This window comes from Wyeomyia smithii, chromosome 3 (assembly GCF_029784165.1).
Source record: "Wyeomyia smithii strain HCP4-BCI-WySm-NY-G18 chromosome 3, ASM2978416v1, whole genome shotgun sequence".
Lineage (NCBI taxonomy): Eukaryota > Metazoa > Arthropoda > Insecta > Diptera > Culicidae > Wyeomyia > Wyeomyia smithii.
The window spans coordinates 116,034,779-116,052,229 of record NC_073696.1 but is presented as its reverse complement, the minus strand read 5'-3'; the positions used below and the strand labels follow the sequence as shown (position 1 = coordinate 116,052,229).

Genomic DNA, 17,451 nt, shown 5'->3' with positions numbered 1-17,451 from the left:
ACCATTCGCTAGAGATGAATGTAATTTTTTGATCTTCTAGAAACCGAACAAATGTGAATTTCGCACTAAAAAAACTTGTGTCAGCTATATTCAAGCGAGTCATAGGTAAATTGGCTTCGAGATAAGAAACGAAACGTTCAAACCAACAAATGATTTGTAACCAGGGCTTTAATTAAAAACTCACGAAATACTTGACAGAACTCGAAAAACTTAATTACTAATATCGATCTGTTTTTTTCTCGTTTCTTCTTGTTTTGCAGCTCCATACCGTCTGTCGGACACCATCGAAATCGTCGAAACACCCGGTCACACATTGTCCTGTGTGTCGGTGCTAGTCCGATCCAGTCAGCTGGGCCCAACCGGCCTAGTGGCCATCGTGGGAGATCTGTTCGAACGCCGGCAGGATATTGACGATGAACGGCTCTGGCTGGACGCCGGCAGTGAGAATCCCACGGTGCAGCGACAGAATCGAGCCAAAATTGCGGCGATATCCGATTTGATTATTCCCGGACACGGTGCACCATTTCCGGTTGACCAGCAGCTGAAAAATTGCTTGATGACTCAACTCCAGGAGCAGTCGCACATATCAGTGCCGCAATCGTCAGATTGAAAGGCCACGGGTACGGTGCACGGAAAGGAAAAAAGTGGCTAGCTCTTGACAGAGTCGACGGCCGGTTCGTTATTAAAATATTAAATTCAACAAAAAATCATCACTAATTGCTTGAAAATAGTTACAGTTTAGATTTCTTATCTGCTTGTGTTTGTTTATGAAAAATACAGTTATCAAAAATGAATACTACCGTTCTAACATAGCATATGCGTTATTATAATTATAGTTCAAATCATAAAGCGTAGTGGAAATGGTAAATTCAAATAATAGCTTGTTTGGAAAGAGGTAAAAGAAAATGAAATGGAATGTCAAAAAATGTTCGAAAAACTGAATCGGATTGGAAATGAAAAGAGAAAAAAAAAGTTGATAGGTTTTGCTAAACATATTTTATCAAAATAAAATGGGTTTTGTTTAACAGTTCATATCTAATGCTATCAGCCTAAAAATATCTTTGCTGAATTGCGAATCCTAGCAAAGTCATATACTATGGAAAAGAAAATATTAAACGTGCACGATATTAATATGCAATTTATGATCATACATGTATGTTAGTGGAATTAGAGTTTCAAGTTTCTTAACAATTATGTATTCGTGACATGCTAACAAAAACACGTATTGTATTACTGACAAGAAAAAAGTAGTAGTTTTAAATGTTCAATCTTTGTTCGAAAAAAAAAAAACAAATAGTTCTACTTTCGCAGTTGAACGGTACCAATTTCCAAAAAGGTTGTGCTGAAATTAGAACAAAAAAAAACACTAATCGAAAAAAAAAACAAAAAGTTTTTTGGTGCCGCATGACTCTTTAGGAGTCAGGTTGGACCACGCTTCAAAAAAAAAAAATCAAGAATGCCAATAAAAATACACATATAAAAAATATGCATGCAAATTTCTAATTGTTTATTCGTTTAGACAGCATAGGAAATCAGAACATACAATACATTGTTTTAACATGGTGTGTGCTCAGCGCGACGAATTTCATCTCTTTGCGCTGAGCACAAGAAAGTATTTACACCAGCTTTCACACTATTTGGATCTAATTCGATTTAAAACCAGAAAATAATATCGGAAATGTAGGCAACATCTGGAAAAGAGTATGAAATGTCACTTATATAAACAATACATACAAAGACATGTTAATGAAACACGTGTTTTGAATTACAAACATATTGAAACCTAAATGATCATGATCGAACATACGCATCATAAAAATTCATCCAAATAAAAAAAAATCTTCATCACTATTAAACTCATCAAACCTAGCATTAAAATAATATCATTCATAACTGAAAAAAACATAGGCAGAAGCCCGATCTGGTAGAGTCTCTACCAGATCGGGGGAATTTTACGTGGAAGAATTCGAGTTAGTTAAGAGGTATGGCTAAAGCCAGCATTATTAGCAGCATGCAGCTGTATCTTTTACTAGCAAAATATTGCATTGTGTAAATACAAAATATAAATAATTAAATTCATAAATATAGTACCCTAGTATAAGTTTACAGATAAGAGCAGCAAAATTATAATTAACATAAGAACCGAGCAGCATATTTATTACGAAAATTAAGTTCATATTAAGCAAAATATGAACAAAACAAAATAAAACAAGACATGTCTTGTTGAAGGAATAACAATGTTATTGATTAAATATTTAATAAAACATACATATATAACTAACCCAGTTGAAATATTCATATGCTTTACATAGATTAAGCAGCAGCATAATTACCTATAACTATAAACTATCTGTATAAAGAATTATATAACCTATCTTATTGCGCATAATGCAATCTAATCCAATATAATCTATGAACTATGTATTATAATCACTTGATTGTATCAATGAAATAAAAAAATACACTGAATACAAGCAAGAGAACTGCGATGGCAAACATATAATAAAAAAATGTAACCAAAAGCAAATGAGCGTAACTCCTATAAACACCATTTCTTTGATATAAGAATGGTGAAGGTGCACTAATCCTCTTACTGGTCCTAGAGAAGAGGTGCATAATTACTAAACAACTGAAGAAGAAGAAAAAATACAGAAGAAATAACTGAAAACTGATTTACTGGGAACTCGAAAACCGTTTAAAACTCAAACAAAAGAACCACTGTATGAATAAAGCAAAAATGTGAGGCAAACAAAATCCTAGCCCACAGAAAAAAAAAACAACAACCAAAAAAAAAAACAAAACGCGAATCAGTTTTGATTTTTCCAACGGTAGAGAAAATCCCTTGCAGGGAAACCTGTTTGCCTCTTTCGGTCTGCTCTCCTCCACCCGGCCAGCCGGAGGAAAAGGAAGCAGACCATTTTTTTCCGACAAAGTTAAGTGTTTGGAAAACTCGCGCACCGAAACACACTCACATACACACACAAACATCTCTATACCATCAAGTGGTGCCTGCGCTGAAGCTGAACCAGTCGGTGCTATTCCTTTTCTTCACAAATCGCGATCTTCCTTTGCCATTTGTGATTTTTATTTAATTGCTAACTGAAGGGTGATGCGCTTTGTCTGCTAGCAAACAATTGAACTGGCTTCGAGTGTCACTGCTGTGGTGGGGAAGCTAACACTTACTGGCGCCACAGTAGCGAGCACACAAGCGTCATTTCGCGGTTGAAGACGGTTACGGGGAGAGCTGCTTTTGAGGGGTTTACTTCAAGTCCCAACAATGACTGGGGTGTTCTTTCTCAATTACTGTTCTACATACTTAGATTCAGAGGGACACACTTTTTTATTTAGTCAAAATATGTTATATTTAAAACATTCAGGAGAAATCAAAACTGTCTTCAATGTATTTTTCATGTTTTGAAAAGCACACCCAATGATAAGGTTTATATGAATGGTCCAATTTTAACGAAAGCGCCGCATCATACGATGCAGCAAGAGTAAGTTTGTTATGAAATTTAGTCTCATCTTTAGGGGATTACGAGGCTCATGAAAAGGAACTTAACCTAACAGAGACTTACCTAGTTCAACGTGTCCCGATTGAAGTTTGTTTAGTGTATACAACTGAACCAAATATGAAAAGCTCGTTCTGGTTCTGAAAACTGTCAGCATTTTTGGAAGTCCTAATTCAATACCATTTCAAGCATGGGTTTGAGATTTACGGTAAAACGCAAATACGGCAAGCAGTATAAACTGGACAACCAGAAAAGAAATTGATAGCAAAAGCTATGCGTCGAAGTACAGTGCGTCCCCATTAATGAATAAAACGTGGGTGAACGCATGGTTATTTATTTTCGAACTAGCGAGCAAGACTGAACGGAGCAAAATTCTTTCAACTTTCACAGTAAGTGATTCAGATTTCCGATTTAGGAAATGAACGTAATTTCTGGCGTTATTTCACACAAAAAAAAACTAACACATTTTCTATTGCAGCTGTTCTTCAGAAAAATATTCCATCATTTGGTGTACTTAAATTGAATTTTCTATCATTTCTTTACGTTCCTTGTGATTGTTTTTTCGGATTTTGTATTTGTATTTTCCAAATGCAATTTTAAATAAACTAAAAACCGTTTAATGGTTTGATAACTCATCACCAGGGACAGTGGTAAATCATGATTTCGCGGAAACCGCTAATCCCGCGAAATCCAGCATCGGCCGCGAAATTTATAAGAATCCGCGAAATGCCGCGAAAGTAATAATGAACAGCAGAATTTTATGTCCGTCATGAAACATTTGAAACCTGCGAAATTCATGGTAACCAGCAACACACACAAAGCTGAAGATAATTTGGCACCTCGATGACAACGGAAAGCCTTTTCCTACGTAACCAAGGAGATGAAACAGTACTACTACTCTCTTACAGCGCAAATTTGTCAGCTTGGGTTGAGTTATCTTCGGACGGTTCGGTTACGATTTAGACCTGCATGACAGAATTCCAGAGTGTGCAGTTGAATCGAAGTTGCAAGATGAACAAAGTACAAACAAGCATTTTCAAAAACACCTGACAGTGAGATTGGTATTTTAAATTTGCTAGGTTATCGGATCGTGGACGTTTTCCTGGACATTTTTAGTTAGCAATCATCTTCCGGATTTCAGATTTTCTTATCGATTTCCGGAAACTGTAGATACGGAACACAGCATGTATAATACGTGTCTGTCGACACCAAAAAATGACTGTAGACAATTTGACACACTATGTACTTTTAGTCAGTAATGCAAAGAAATCATGTAACGTACGGTTGAATGACGGCACAATAAAATATTTGTTTATTGTTTCTACAAAAAAAAAACACTTTTTTGGTATCTGCTGAAGAAAAAGGTTACCGCGATATCACCGCGAATTTTGAATATTTTCTATTTTGTCACCCGCGAATTTTTTATTTTCTTGCCGCGACTCATCACAGAACAATTTTTTGAATACTTTTTTGTCATTTCCAACTCCTTCAATAATTTTCGAAAAACGTTTCAGGAAAATCCTCACTAGAACAATTTGTACAATGTGAGCTCTGGATCGTCCCGGCGATTTGCGTTTCCTAATCAACTGTATTGTCAAATTATTTTTCAGAAGAACATTTCTTACTCCGAAATGATCTACAACTCTCCAGGTGAAGCTCCTTTACAGCCGTCATATTCAGCATAATCGTTGACACTACTACATTGTTACACATACTTTTACTTACCTTACAAAACAGTTTCAAGCCGTGGTATGACGTAATAATCGCTGTACGTAATAATCGTCCTTACTCCACTTGGCCCTCGAGCCTCCACACTTTAGAGGCCCCCACAATAGTTCATTTTCAATCACTCACGACACAAAAAAAATCTTGACACTTTAAAACAACTTAGATTTTAACAAAACTGACACAGTCCTTCTATAACCTTTCTTTTACTTACATTTTGCCTTTCTCCTAGAAAGGTATAGCAATCACTGGAAAAACCAAAGGTATAAAAGTGCTCCAAAGGGTCGAATCTCGTATATCAATCGACTTAGTTTGACGAGCTGAGCATTTTCTGTATGTGTGTGTGTATGTGTGTGTGTATGTGTGTGTGTGTGTATGTGTGTGTGTATGTAACGCTCTCCCAATCTCACTCGATTTTCTCAGAGATGGCTGGACCGATCTTCATTAAAATAATTGCAAATTAAAGATCTAGTTGCCCCATAAGACCCTATTGAATTTCATAGCAATCGGATTTTTAGTTCAGAGGTTATGATTAAAAATGTGAAAATCACGAAACATCATTATCTCAGAAACTACTCAACTACTCAAATTGGTTTTAAATGAACAAGCTACTTAAAAAACCCTTAACTTTTGAGTTTCATGAATATTGACCGTGTGGTTCAGAAGTTATTTGAAGAAACGTGTTCTGGAGAGTGTTTAATCTCACTCATGTTTCTCAGAGATGGCTGAACCGATTTCCATAAAATCAGTGTCATTTGGAAGGTCTAGTTACCCCATAAGACCCTATTGATTTTTTTTGCAATCGGACTATTACTTTGCCTGTTATGTTTAAAAATGTGAAATCCAGCTTTGAAAAGAAACATATTCCGAAGACTACTTAAACTCACTCACTTTGCTCAGAGATGGCTGAACCGATTTCCACGAAATTAATGAAAGGTCTAGCTGCCACATAACACCCTATTGAATTTCAATGTAATCGGTCTCTTACTTTGTCTGTAATGTATCAAAATATATCACGAAACTTCATTATCTCAGATAGTACACAACCGATTTGAACAATATTGGTATCAAATGAACGGGCTAGTTAAAGGTTAATTGATGAATTTTATAGTGATTGAACACGTGGTTCAAAAATTGTGAAAAGAAACATGTTCCGGTGACTTTTCAAATTCACTCGTTTTCTCAAAAATGGCTGGACTAAATTCAACAATCTTAGTGTCAAATTTGGGGAAGGCCCAACAAGCCGCCCCGGAAAACAACATGTTATAAACAACGTAAGAGATAATACGGATCGGAACAATCGGCATAGACCTAGGCAACGAAATAAGGACTACGATTGGAAACTTGGGACATGGAACTGCAAATCGCTCTGCTTTCCAGGAAGCGACAGGATAATCTATGACGAGCCACATCCACGCAACTTCGAAGTCGTAGCGCTGCAGGAACTTTGTTGGACAGGACATAAGGTATGGAGAAGCGGGCACCGGGCGGCTACTTTCTACCAGAGCTGTGGCACAACCAGCGAGCTGGGAACCGGTTTCATAGTACTGGGTAAGATGCGCCAACGCGTGATGGGGTGGCAGCCGATCAACGCAAGGATGTGCAAGTTGAGGATAAAGGGCTGGTTCTTCAATTACAGCATCATCAACGTGCACTGCCCACATGAAGGAAGACCCGACGACGAGAAGGAATCGTTCTACGCGCAGCTGGAGCAGGTCTACGATAGCTGCCCGCGACGGGACGTGAAAATCGTTATTGGGGACATGAATGCTAAGGTAGGCCGGGAGGCAATGTACAGACCGGTAATCGGACCAGATAGCCTGCATGCCGTGTCTAATGATAACGGCCATCGGTGCGTAAACTTTGCGGCCTCCCGTGGTATGGTTGTCCGAAGTACCTTCTTCCCCCGCAAAGATATCCACAAATCCACCTGGAGATCACCCGACCAACAGACAGAGAACCAAATCGACCACGTTCAAATCGACGGCAGGTTCTTCTCCGACATCATCAACGTTCGCACCTACCGCAGTGCGAATATAGATTCGGACCACTACCTAGTAGCTGTGTGCATGCGCTCAAAACTATCGACGGTGTATAACACCCGCCGAAGTCGAACGCCGCGACCAAATATTGAGCAACTGCGGGACGCCGAGGCTGCACAGGAATACGCGCAGCAGCTGGAGGCAGTGCTACCCACGGAAGAGCAGCTTGGCGCAGCTACCCTTGAAGATGGCTGGAGGAGCATCCGATCCGCCATAGGTAGCACTGCTGTAGCGCTACTAGGTACAAGGGCCCCGAATCATAGAAATGACTGGTTTGACGGCGAATGCAAACGGTTAGTCGAGGAGAAGAATGCAGCACGGGCGAGAATGCTGCAACACCGCACGAGAGCGAACATGGAACGATACCGACAGGCACGGAACAGCCAAAACTCAGTCCTCCGAAGGAAGAAGCGCCAGCAAGAGGACCGAGATCGCGTAGCGATGGAAGAGCTGTACCAAGCTAACGACACTCGGAAGTTTTACGAGAAGCTAAACAGCTCCCGTAAAGGCTTCGTGCCGCAAGCCGATATGTGCAGGAGCTTGGACGGCAACCTCCTTACTGACGAGTGTGAGGTGATCGGAAGGTGGAGGCAACACTTCGACGAGCATCTAAACGGCGATGCAGTAGAGCGCGAGGACGATATGGCAACTGATCTTGGTGCACGAGCAGAAGACATCAGAATTCCAGACCCCGATCTTCTGGAGGTGGAGGAGGAGATTGGTCGGCTGAAAAACAACAAAGCTGCTGGAGTGGACCAACTTCCCAGCGAGCTATTGAAATACGGTGGAGAAACACTGGCTAGAGTCGTGCACCAGGTCATTGTCACGGTTTGGGAGGAAGAACGAGTACCGGAGGAGTGGATGGAAAGTATTGTGTGACCCATCTACAAAAAGAGCGATAAACTGGAGTGCTGCAATTACCGGGCAATCACTCTGTTGAACGCCGCCTACAAGGTACTCTCCCAAATACTTTGCCGTTGACTATCGCCATTTGCGAAGCAGTTCGTGGGGCATTACCAGGCGGGATTTATGGGTGCCCGCGCCACCACGGATCAGATATTCGCGGTTCGGCAGGTTATGCAGAAATGCCGCGAATATAACGTGCCCACACATCATTTGTTCATCGATTTCAAATCGGCGTACGACACAATTGATCGGGACAAGCTATGGCAAGTTATGCATGACTACGGTTTTCCGGACAAACTGACGCGGTTGGTCAATGCGACGATGGATCGAGTGATGTGTGTAGTTCGTGTTTCGGGGGCACTCTCGAGCCCCTTCGAAACCCGAAGAGGGCTGAGGCAAGGTGATGGTCTCTCGTGCCTACTGTTCAACATTTCCCTGGAAGGTGTCATTAGAAGAGCGGGGGTTAACACGAGTGGCACGATTTTCCAAAAGTCGGTTCAACTGTTTGGTTTCGCCGACGATATCGACATTGTGGCTCGGACCTTTGTGAAGATGGCGGATACGTACATCGGATTAAAGGCTGAAGCCAAAAAATTGGACTGTTCATCAATGCATCGAAAACGAAGTACATGAAAGGAAGGGGTTCACGTGAAGACAGTCACAGTATCAGTAACCTCCCACCTCGAGTTCAAATTGGTGGTGATGAAATCGAGGTGGTCGATGAGTTCGTGTACCTGGGCTCACTGGTAACTGCCGACAACGATACCAGCAGAGAAATTCAACGGCGCATTATGGCAGGAAATCGTGCATACTTTGGTCTCCGGAGGACGCTTCGATCGAGTAGAATTCACCACCGCACCAAGTTAACCATCTACAAGACGCTGATCAGACCGGTAGTCCTCTACGGGCATGAGACATGGACTATGCTTGTGGAGGACCAACGCGCCCTTGCAGTGTTCGAGCGGAAGGTACTGCGTACCATTTTCGGTGGACTGCAGATGGAAAACGGAGTGTGGAGAAGGCGAATGAACCACGAACTGCAGGAGCTGCTTGGGGAGCCATCTATCGTCCACACCGCTAAGATAGGCAGGCTGCGGTGGGCTGGGCAAGTTGTAAGGATGTCAGACGACAGCCCGGTAAAGATGGTTCTTGAAACCAATCCGTCAGGGACGAGACGGAGAGGTGCACAGCGGGCAAGGTGGATCGATCAGGTGGAAGACGACCTGCGGACCCTACGCAGACTGCAGAGCTGGCGAACTGCAGCCATGGACCGAGTGGAATGGAGACGACTCTTACGTACAGCAAAGGCCACACCTTTGGGACTGTTTGGTAAGATAAGTAAGTGTCAAATGAAAAGTTTGGCTTTCCTATAGGTTCCCCCGGGTTGTCTCTCAAACTCACAAGCAAAAAATTTCATAGCAATTTGATATGTGGTTCAAAAGTTATGAAAAGAAACGAAATTCAAAGACTATTTAAAACTGTAATTGCTTTGATCAAAACATATGGCCTCAACAAAATTTAAATTTGGTATTGTGCTATTCGTACGTTCCCGGTATTGCTCGTGATTGAAGTGTACGAAATTCAAAGTCATTTCTTTTATTTCGCTATTTCTTCAGCACGAATATTTTACTCCTAATTAATAATTTTTTTAACTTTTTGCCTTTCTCCTAGAAAGGTATAGCAATCACTTGCAAAACCGAAGAAATGAAAGTGCTCCAAAGGGCCGAATGGCATATATCACTCGACTCAGTTCGACGAGCTGAGCATTTTCTGTATGTATATATGTGTGTGTGTATATGCAGATTTCTATTTTCACTCACTTTTCTCAGAGATGGCTGGACCGGTTTTCATGAAATTATATGCAAATGAAAGTTCTAGTTGCCCCAAACGACCCTATTAAATTTCATTGTAATTGGATTTTTATTTAAGAGGTTATGTTTAAAAATGTAAAAATCACGAAACATCAATATCTCAGAAACCACACAACCGATTACAATAAAATTGGTATCAAATGAACGGGCTATCTTAAAAACCCCTCAACTTTTGAATTTTATAAAGATTGAACATGTGGTTCAAAAGTTATGAAAAGAAACGTCTTCTGAAGACTGTTTAATTTCACTCATGTTTATCAGAGATGGCTGGACCGATTTCCACAAAATCAGTGTCATATGAAAGGTCTAGTTACCCATAAGACCCTATTGATTTTTTGCAATCGGACTATTACTTTGCCTGTTATGTTTAAAAATGTGAAATCTAGCTTTTAAAAGAAACATATTCCGAAGAATACATAAACTAACTCACTTTTCTCAAAGATGGCTGAACCGATTTTCACGAAATTAGTGTCAAATGAAAGAATGCCTTAGAAGACCCTATTGAATTTTACTGTAATCGAACTGTAACTTCGTCTGTGATGTACCGAATTGTGAAAACCACGAAACTTCATTATCTCAGAAAGTACACAACTGATTTGATCAATAGTATTATCAGATGAACGGGCTAGTTAAAGGTTAACTGATGAATTATGATTGAACACGTGGTTTCAAAGTTTGGCTGCCCTATACGTTCCCATTTCATTTGATTATAATCGAACTAAGCAACCGTTATGTATTAAATTGTTAATAAAACAACGAAATTCTATTATCTCAAAGATTACACGACTTATTTGAACATAACTAGTGTCATACGAACGAGTCATCTCTCAAACTTACAAATAACAAACTTCATAACAATTTGATATGTGGTTCAAAAGTTATGGAAAAAAAAGAAATTCATAGGCTATTTAAAACTATACCTGCTTTGATCAATATATGTGGCCACAATATAATTTAAATGTGGTATCGTACCATTTGAATGTTTCCGGTATCGCTCGTGATTGAATTGTTCGAAATTAAGTCATTTCTTTTATTTCGCTATTTCTTGAGCATTTACATTACGTCAAATTTCATATTTTATACTAATAGACAACATCATTATTTTAGAACCCAAAAAGTGAATACACACTTATTGGATTGAAGCGTTCATATAAATCTGATTTTACAAATAATAAGTTTGAATGAGAAAGGCTGAGTTTGACCGCTAGGTGGATTAATTTAGGTTTTTGTATGACATGTTCCTTTATTGAAGCTTTGACAACTGAAGAGGGCCCCCCAGATGTTACCTGTCCCCGGGCCCACACAAGCCTTAATATATCCCTGAGTATGATGCGGAATTTTGTCGCAGTCTTCGTAATTGCAGCGCATTTGTAAAGATTGATGACGAAGGACTTCAAAAACCTGATGAAGCAACACGGCAAACTCAGTATTGTATTGTTCGGTAGTTTTTTGTTTAGGATTTTATCGCCAGTTTTGTCCTGTTTCGGTTGAAAATAATTTAGACTCATTGCGGCTATGATTAATACCAACTAATTACAACCCGTGCCATATTGATATTTTTGAAACTTTTTATGACCTCTAATTGAAAACCCTGCTTATCATCTGACTTACAAATAAATTGAACATCCAAAGTAAATTATGATCTATCTCTGTATTATAGAGCACTTACTTACCTTAACTTACCAAACAGTCCCAAGCCGTGGTGTGGCCTTTGCTGTACGTAAGAGTCGTCTCCATTCTACTCGGTCCATGGCTGCAGTTCGCCAGCTCTGCAGTGTAAGTACACGCAAAAGTTGGATGGTGCGAAACCAGTACAAAATTGTGCTTTTTTAGCGCAATTTTTGATGTAATTTGGAACCAGTACAATGATTGCGTGTTGGGCATAACGCAATTAATGCTCTAGCGTTTCTCCAATGCAGCTCCAAACTACTACACCTAAACAGTTTCAACTGGTATCAAGCATCATTGCAAAGCGAGCGAGAAGCAAAACCTTCCACCTCCTTTCTGCTTGAGGACGAGACATATGCTACGATTTTCAATTCTTTTGCACACACGCTCACGAGATACACGCAAGCACGCACCGACAGTATGAGTGAGACTAACAACACTGGTATCAAGTATGTACAGCACGAGTGTCTCGCTCATTTCGTGAAGCAACGAGACATCGTCTTGCGCGTCGCAATCCGAACCGAAAGAGAAGCGAAAAAGCAACCTGCAAATTGTATGTGTCTAGTCTTGTCGCACGTACATGGAAATTCCACGAGCGAGAGAGAAATTTCTCTTGTCACTTGAGAAAAAAGCCCGTGCACAGAATGACAAATAATAATTATTCACAATTTACGAGTGTTGCCATAAAACAATCAGCTACGCTTTTGTGGCTTTGTGGAATGGGGGGTTTTCGGTAAAGCTAGCGTTGATTGCAAAATGTTGTTAACATAGGGTAATCGCTCCATTATTCATCTCAACAGCTAGGTGCACCTATATTCGTCTTATTTCTCCCATTTGTCCAATTTGCTGTCAAATTACTTCAAATTTTTGAAAGCAAATCTATTATAGTCAAGTGGTTGAAAGTTTTAAGTTGAAAATATGGTGAAATTTGACGATAAATTGATCAAAAAGGCGTGATGAGATGAATATAGGTACTGAGATGAATATAGGAGCGATTACCCTAATTTTGTTTCGTTTTTTTTGCAAATCATTCAATGGTACTTTTTGTTATTCACTGCTTGCACTGCTCCATGAGCAATCACTAAAACACTCGATATGAGAAATAAAGTGTCTATATATGATACATATTCTGAATTCAATCTGTGTCAATGTATTCGCAGTACAACTGTTGCGTTATCCTTTTCACACTATTATTGTGCGATTTTAGTGCAAAATTTGTGCGAATCGGGAAATACAATGATTGTACAAGACACTCCGTTCTTCATCTGCAGTCCACCGAAGATGGTACGCAACACCTTCCGCTCGAAGACCGCAAGCTCATGGTACGAGGAATACAGCCCTATGTGCCAGTTCGTGATATCCTCGCCCAGCAAAACTTGCCATACATGCTACATGTTTATAGCTATTTGAAGAGCATCAAGGTGCCCATTTAACAGCGAAACGAATCTCGGATAAAAACAAACCATGTTAGTTTTAGTATTAGATATAGTTTCAGCTTGTAGTCGGCAGTGAGGATAGAAAATTTGCCCTAAGTTTATAAGATATTTTAGTCCATAAGGCATTAGATATACCTAGTTGGCTCCGTAAAACATTAATTTGTATTGGGCCGTGTCAAATAAATGTTGTGTGAACAAAAAAAAACTCCTTGAAGGTGAGTGAGGCACCGGGATGGATGGAATCCCGAGTCTTCCCATCAAGACGATCGCTGTAGGGTAATAGTCGAAAATCGCGTGGTGGTGTAGTCTTGATTGCCGTTTCCTCCAGGCACTGCTGTTGCTTAGACCCAGCACCGATTAGTAACACGCTTGAGCAACTGGGTAAAAATCCAACTGGATAGGTCATCCGTAAGCATTGGAGTGTTGTATCTGCCCCCTGATCGTCGAAATGATCTTGATGTTATTCAGGAACATGCTGACTCAATTGGATCCGTTCTATCCCGTCTGAATCCCCACGACATTGCTGTTCTATTTGGGGATTATAACCACCGAGAGCTACATTGGGTACCTTCGGAAAGCAGTAGCCTTGTTGTTGATACAAGTAGATCACGTTTAACCGCAGCTGGAATTGCTCTGTACGACGCATTCTGTTTTAACGGTTTGACGCAAACAAATCCAGTCAAAAACGCTCGTGCTAGAACTCTCGACCAAGTGCTGGTGAACGAGCCAGCGCTTCAGAATCTTTCTGTGATGGAGGCCGACGATCCTATGGTGAGAATTGACCCGGATCATCCCGCTCTGGATGTGACCGTGACGGAAGTACCCAAGCAACAGTTGAAACATAATAAAAAAAATAAATTATGATCATTTGTTGCACTAATGAAATTCCGGGTTTTAAGAAACATTTTTTGTTACTATGATGAAATTGTAAAGAAACAAGCAACTACTAAAGTTGCATCGCTGCTTCAAAAATCTTCACAACAACAACGTAATTCGCGAGGATGGATTTGTTGTTGAAACGTGTAAACGGCATTTGAAAACCTAACCTTCACTGAATAGATCTAGTGGGTGGAGCATATAGGTTGCCAACGTGATGCTTGCGAGATACGAAAAACAAACACACAAAAATACTTCTAAAAGTTGATGTCATGTTCTGAAGCCATGTAACAGCAACTTCTGCTCGATCGTTCGCCTTATATTTGTTTTTGAGATGAGGTTATTTATTGCGTTGTAACTTTTGGGTACTTGGACTAGAAGTCGTCCATAAAGTGTGGGTCTCTACAACGAAATGTGATAAATTGTTTTGAATTTCATTATCACGCTGAGGTACCGACGAATTGAAGAAGCAAAATTAAAACTGGTAATGACCATTAGCATGATAAGGGAAGCAATATTTAAAACTGAGCCATGAACTTGCAAGTGTTTCTACAGCAAATAGTACAAACGAGAAAAGTGAATAGAAAGTGATAACTGGAGTTGAATCCTCAAATTTCTGGAAATAATCAAAGATAAATCTCTATACAGACGATCTCTTTCCATTCTGACCATTTGCCGTTTTACAATCTTACCACAACGCTACGAAGTTTCTATTGCGCCCTAGGTGCTGTTACGATGCATCTTCGTAGCTGAAATTTTACCATGCAGCATTTACCATGTTGTTATTAAATTCCAAGCTCCTGCGCTTTTTTGTCATTGTATAAGAAACTGAGATTTAACTGCAACTTAATTTCACATAAGAATTTGTTGCTGTGATGCACAAAGTTCATAATCGAAACAAATTTTGCTGCTTGGGTAGTGCCTATTGCACTTGAATTAGCTACACAACATCGGGGATTCAATTTTAAGCATGTTGATTACGATGTGTTGAATGAAGCGTTGTCAGCAATTGACTGGCAGTTCATCGATTCGCAAGAGGATCTGACAGACATTGTCGACATGTTTACCGCAACGATTCGAACAGTAATTGAAGCTCATGTTCCACTGCAACGACCGCCGATGAAACCTGCTTGGGCTAATCGACATTTCCGTGAGCTGAAGCGCCGCACATAGGAGTATTTGAGCTAAAAAGCTCCAAGTCGCTCTTTTTTGGTAGTAGTTGGATAGATTTGTATCAAAAACGTGTTATTTTCGTATAATCAACACAAAAAAGGTGACATACATTTAAAACGTCATCCAATATATAAAATATTACTTTAAATTCGCTTACTCCATTTTTGTAGTGTCTTTTCACACATGATATAAAACAAAGATTTAGAAATTTCCATATAAATCTTCATTTAATAAAATGGCAATAAAATAAAAACCAAAATTAATCCACCTAGCGGTCAGACCCAGCCTTTCTCATTCAATTTTTTATTTGTAAAAACAGATTTACATGAACGCTTCAATCCAATAAGTGTGTATTCACTTTTTAGGTTCTAAAATATTGATGTTGTAATCTATACATATAAAAATACAGTCCGGTCTGTCTGTCTGTCTGATCCATATAGGCCCGAAAACTACCGAACCGATCGACGTGAAAATTTGTATGTAGGGGTTTTTGGTGCCGATAAAGGTTCCTATGATAGTTTGAGACCCCTCCCTCTTCTGGAGGGGGGGTCCCATACAAATGAAACATAAATTTCTGCACAACTCAAGAACAAACCAAGCAAATGAAACTGAATTTGGCATGTGGATGTTTTAAGGGGTAACCAATATGTCCATAATAGTTAGATGAAACACAAATTTGTGCACATCTCGAGAACTAATCAATCAAATGGAACAAAATTTGGCAGGTAAATGTTTTTAGTGGTAACAAACATGTACATAATGGTTTGACACCCGAATCCCTCTTCTATGAGGGAGGGGTCCCAGAAAAATGAAACATAAATTTCGCACAGATCAAGAACCAATCAAGAAAATACAACCAAATTCGGTATGTGAATGTTTTTAGAGGTAACAAATTTGCCATAATGGTTCGACGCCCCTCCCTCTTCTGGAAGTACATGTTTCTTCACAAATTTCTGCTCAACTCGCGAACTAATCAGCTAAATGGAACCATATTGGCAGGTGAATGTTTTTAGTGGTAACAAATATGTTCCATAATCGACCTCAGACAACATTTTGGATTGTAAGATGGCAACTTCCGGTTTCTGTAAAACAGCCAAAAATGGCCGATTTCCACCCAATATAATAATATCCGGATCTAGAATAATACACAGGAGCTAAAATCGACCACAGATAGCATTTTACAATATCAACGTACTCGTGACCCTGTTTTTAAAACTATTTATAAAGATTTACAGAAAGAGATTAAACATAGATTTACTCTTCTGAGAAATCAAAATTTTGAGACTAAAGTTGAAAAATTGAAACCATATTCAAAACCATTTTGGAAGCTGTCGAAGATTCTTAAGAAACCTTCAAAGCCTATTCCAGTTTTAAAAGATGGTGAACGTTTTCTTGTATCCAATGAACAAAAGGCTCAAAGACTTGCTCAGCAGTTTGAGAGTGTTCATAACTCAAATTTGAATTTTGTGAGTCCAATTGAAAATGAAGTCACACGTCAATTTGATTTAATTTCTTCCCAGAATTTTTTACCTGCAGAAATAATTGAAACTAACTTGAATGAGATTAAATCAATTATTAAAAATTTCAAAAATATGAAAGCACCTGGTGACGATGGAATCTTTAATATACTAATCAAACATCTCCCTGAGAGCACAATGGAATTTTTAGTGAAAATTTTCAATTGCTGCTTCAAAATTGCATATTTTCCCAAATTATGGAAAAATGCAAAAATTACTCCCATTTTAAAACCGGATAAGAACCCAGCTGAAGTTTCAAGTTATCGACCAATCGGTTTGCTTTCTTCAATAAGTAAACTGTTTGAGAGAGTTATTCTTAACAGAATGATGTCACACATCAACGAAAATTCAATTTTTGCAAATGAACAGTTTGGATTTCGCCATGGGCATTCCACAACTCATCAATTGCTCAGAGTTACTAATATGATACGAGCTAACAAATCTGAAAGTTATTCCACTGGAGCTGCTCTTTTAGACATAGAAAAAGCATTCGACAGTGTTTGGCATAAAGGTTTGATTGCGAAATTGCAAACTTTTAATTTTCCAATTTTCCTAATCAAAATTTTAAAAAATTATCTTACTGATCGAACTCTGCAGGTTGTCTATCAGAATTCAAAATCTGATAGATTTCCTGTCAGAGCAGGTGTGCCTCAAGGTTCAGTCTTGGGTCCAGTCCTGTACAACATATTCACCTCAGATCGTCCTGATTTGCCTCCAGGATGCACAAA

General features: G+C 39.3%; 1 protein-coding gene across 2 annotated transcripts in view; it reads left to right on the top strand.

Moving 5' to 3' along the window:
* LOC129730435 (metallo-beta-lactamase domain-containing protein 1) overlaps positions 1-2,801 on the top strand; it is a 208,771-nt gene extending 205,970 nt beyond the window's left edge. For both annotated transcript variants that reach the window (XM_055689761.1, XM_055689762.1), the window contains one exon: positions 261-2,801. In XM_055689761.1, coding sequence (XP_055545736.1) covers positions 261-610 — 350 coding nt within the window. In that variant the 3' untranslated portion in view covers positions 611-2,801. The remainder of the gene's footprint in view (positions 1-260) is intronic.
* Positions 2,802-17,451: the final 14,650 nt, after the last annotated feature.